Raw genomic sequence first — 3237 nt, 5'->3', positions numbered from 1 at the left:
CACAGGTGTTGTAGGTGTTGAAAAGCTGCCCTTGTCTTGCGGATTCGAGGAGTGTTCACGTCTCCAGCCAGTCAACTGGAACTCATACAGCTGTCCAAGCAGAGAAAGTCATCTGCCGCGTCGATTGGCTGGTCTGCAAGCATAATGTGTAGGTTCGATCCAACCCATTTTGGTATCAGCAATTGTAGGTGTGAAGCACATATCACACCATGCGGCAGAATTGTTAAAATAATTTAAAATAACTTGAACCTTCGAAGGGCCTGAACCAAGGGGAACGATATAGTCTGCGTTCTCAGTGTGTGAGCAAACACCTTGGGAGCATTTTGATCCTTGAGATTTCAGAAGCAGACAGAAGAGTTTCATTAGTGAGCTTGAAGAGTAATGGTGCAAGAGGATAGCCTTGTCTTCAGCACTGAACTTGGGCGAAAACCTGTTGTATACCTATATGCGCCCACAGGATTTGGCGTGCAATGGCCCCATAAATTGAGAAGGGGCGCCTGTGATCGTCAAACACCGCCAGTTTTCTGATGATCGACGAAGTCGAAAACAGCCTTCAGGCCAATAAGAACGACCGACATTGGACGTATGAAGGAATGACGCTACTCATGAACTTGTCTTACTGTAAACATATGGTCGACGCATCCTCGGTCGGGGTGAAATCCACCTTCTCTTGAGTTTGTCTCTCCTGATAATCGATCATCGCGCCCGAAATAATGCGATAATATACCTTAGATACCACAGTTACCAGGCTGATTCAACGATGATTTCCCCATGAATTTTGTGCCAGTTTGGAAGATCATGATCGAGGATTTCAAAAGAGAGTACTCACATCTATATTTCCCTCAGTAATGATCATTATAATTATAATTATGATGATTATTTGGGAGTTTTGATTGTCCTTATGCGGAATATTGGAACGCAGCTCGAATCGTTTGACATTACCAGTCGCGCAGAGAGATGTTAAGGCATAAGGAGGCTTAAGGGCGAGACGGTTCAAGTGGTTAGAGTGCGAATTTGCTGGCCGGAAGGTCGTTGGTTCGAACCCGACCTCTGCCTCTCGACTTCCCCTGCCCAGGCTTGGGCAACCAGGCAGTGTTCCAGCCCTCGTATCTGCTTCGTGTGGCATGGCAGCCAGGCACCGAAAGGGTGCTACAGCTGAACGATTTTTTGTAAACTGTGTGTCAACACAGGTGTTAGTACGCGTAACTATTATTGTGTTTATACAACAGCTGAAAATACCTACTCCCTTCAGTTTTTCCCACTGAAGCGGGTCTGTTTGATTTTCTCTACCCGTTCCCGTTACAGGTAACGGCATTCCGGCTGGTAGCTGTTTGTCACTTGTCCGACTAAGACTACGATCTATTCCAATCTGAATGTTCACCTCCACAGACGTTTATGATGCTGCCTCTTCAATTGGTCGTGATTGCCAGCTGATTGTTGGAGAATATGGCCCGGATATATTGCAAGATCTCATGCCTAATGTTATCGCGGTTTTAGAAGAGCTGGAAGCATGTGCACTTTATTCTGAACACGAGCAAGAGGAAGTGATTCGTTTGCAAGGTGTACTCGAGGCATTACGCCTGGATTGCCAACACCAAGCTGATTCAAAGGAAAGGTCAGATAGGGTGAGTCTGGGCTTTGTTAACTACAGTGTCCCGTAGGGCTTCTTAGCTCGTCGTCAGTTTTGGGTCCCAGGTTGAACCATGTCTTTTTTCATCCGCAGCAAGATCCATTTTTGTTTCAAAATATTGGTAGCTCAGATGCTCCTTTGTTGTATCATAATGGGCACTTCGAGCACACTACTAGAAGGCTATTAGGCCGGCAGACCAGTTGATTGGATGCGAATCGTTCCCTTTTATGTGTGCGTTTTTAATGTGTGTTGGTAACATGCACACTGATGATGCCTTCATGTTTGGTGATGAAACGTTTGCAAGCCGATTGCCAAGCTCGGCGAACAGATCAACAGCCACCTGATCAACAACCAGTGTGTGTGGTTGCGTACCAAAGGTCTCCTACAGAACATGACAAGCGTATCTCGTCACACATCTGCTGTCCGTCATTTTTCGCGTCATCTTGCTCTATCTTTCGTTCCTAGTCTCAAGTGGATTCGTCGTGATCAAAACTCAGACTTATTATTCGGGTACAAAGGTAGTTTCGTATGTGATGCAGATTGGTGAATACTTCAGTTGGATTGAACAAACAGGCGAAACTCCCGCTTGCTACATGTTTCGCCTATCGGGTCCTAATCCAGTGTGGCGTATGTTCAAAGTTCACCTAATCACCGTCCGTTCCCTTGAAGCTGGAGAGGCAGCTTATTTGATGCGAAGGGCTATCGCTCAGCTGATAAGGAGTGCATGGTTCGTCAGATTGTTGCATTGACCATCTCCTCGCACTTGGTAGATTTACTTTTTCATGCTTACAGACGTCAAACAAAGAGAACTTAGCGGCAAGGGGTACAATCTTAACAAAGAGTAAGGACAGGTAGTTTCTCGCTGACCGAATTAACGATAGATGTTGAAAAAGCGTTGGGATGCGATATCCACTGAAAGTTTGCTTTTTGAGCTATCCGAGACAGTGGAGCCTCATCCTAAATCCCAGGAGAAGCTTTTTACAGATAACCCATATAAAATTAGATGACAAGAAGAAATAACTTATCTGCCGGCCAAACGAGACATGGTGGATTTTACGCATGCGGTGCCTGATTTCAAATATGATTGCGTGTGGACGAGGAGGTATTCGCGAACACATCGTTCCACTAATGTTTATCATCAATTAAATCAGCTACCAAATCCAGTGCGCCGGTACCTATCCAACCTACCCATATCATCAGTGAGTAAACCTGTAGCAGCTATAACCACTGTACGACAAGTCCGCGGTTCTTACAGCTGCTGCTGCTGACGAATATTTTATGTAATTTTCAAAATTCCAATTGTACGGTCTAGGTCAATTGTACAACCTCTGACAACCTTTTTTACACACCCACTGGATGGATTTCGATTGATGTTACTCGGGCGAACGGGCATTAGCCAATGTCATACACAGAATGGCGGCATCCCCAAATAACCACATAAGTATTTGTTAGAATACAACCTTCATCGGATTCAGCTTCGGTGTGGGTGTTGCGAGAGTCGAGTAGTTCCAGGACGGGATTAGAAAGGAGACAGAATAGGAAGACGTAATGTACGCTTTAATCGTCTAATAACTGTAGTACATGAGCTGAAAATAGAGTGAGAATCA

General features: G+C 45.1%; 1 protein-coding gene across 1 annotated transcript in view; it reads left to right on the top strand.

Moving 5' to 3' along the window:
* Positions 1 to 1368: 1368 nt before the first annotated feature.
* T265_13318 (hypothetical protein) overlaps positions 1369 to 3237 on the top strand; it is a gene marked incomplete at both ends in the record, with an annotated part of 20419 nt that continues 18550 nt past the window's right edge. The window contains one exon of the mRNA XM_009168342.1: positions 1369 to 1625. Within this exon, the coding sequence (XP_009166606.1) occupies positions 1374 to 1625 (252 nt within the window). The remainder of the gene's footprint in view (positions 1626 to 3237) is intronic.

This window comes from Opisthorchis viverrini, assembly GCF_000715545.1.
Source record: "Opisthorchis viverrini unplaced genomic scaffold opera_v5_60, whole genome shotgun sequence".
Lineage (NCBI taxonomy): Eukaryota > Metazoa > Platyhelminthes > Trematoda > Opisthorchiida > Opisthorchiidae > Opisthorchis > Opisthorchis viverrini.
This window is presented reverse-complemented; position numbering and strand designations above follow the sequence as displayed.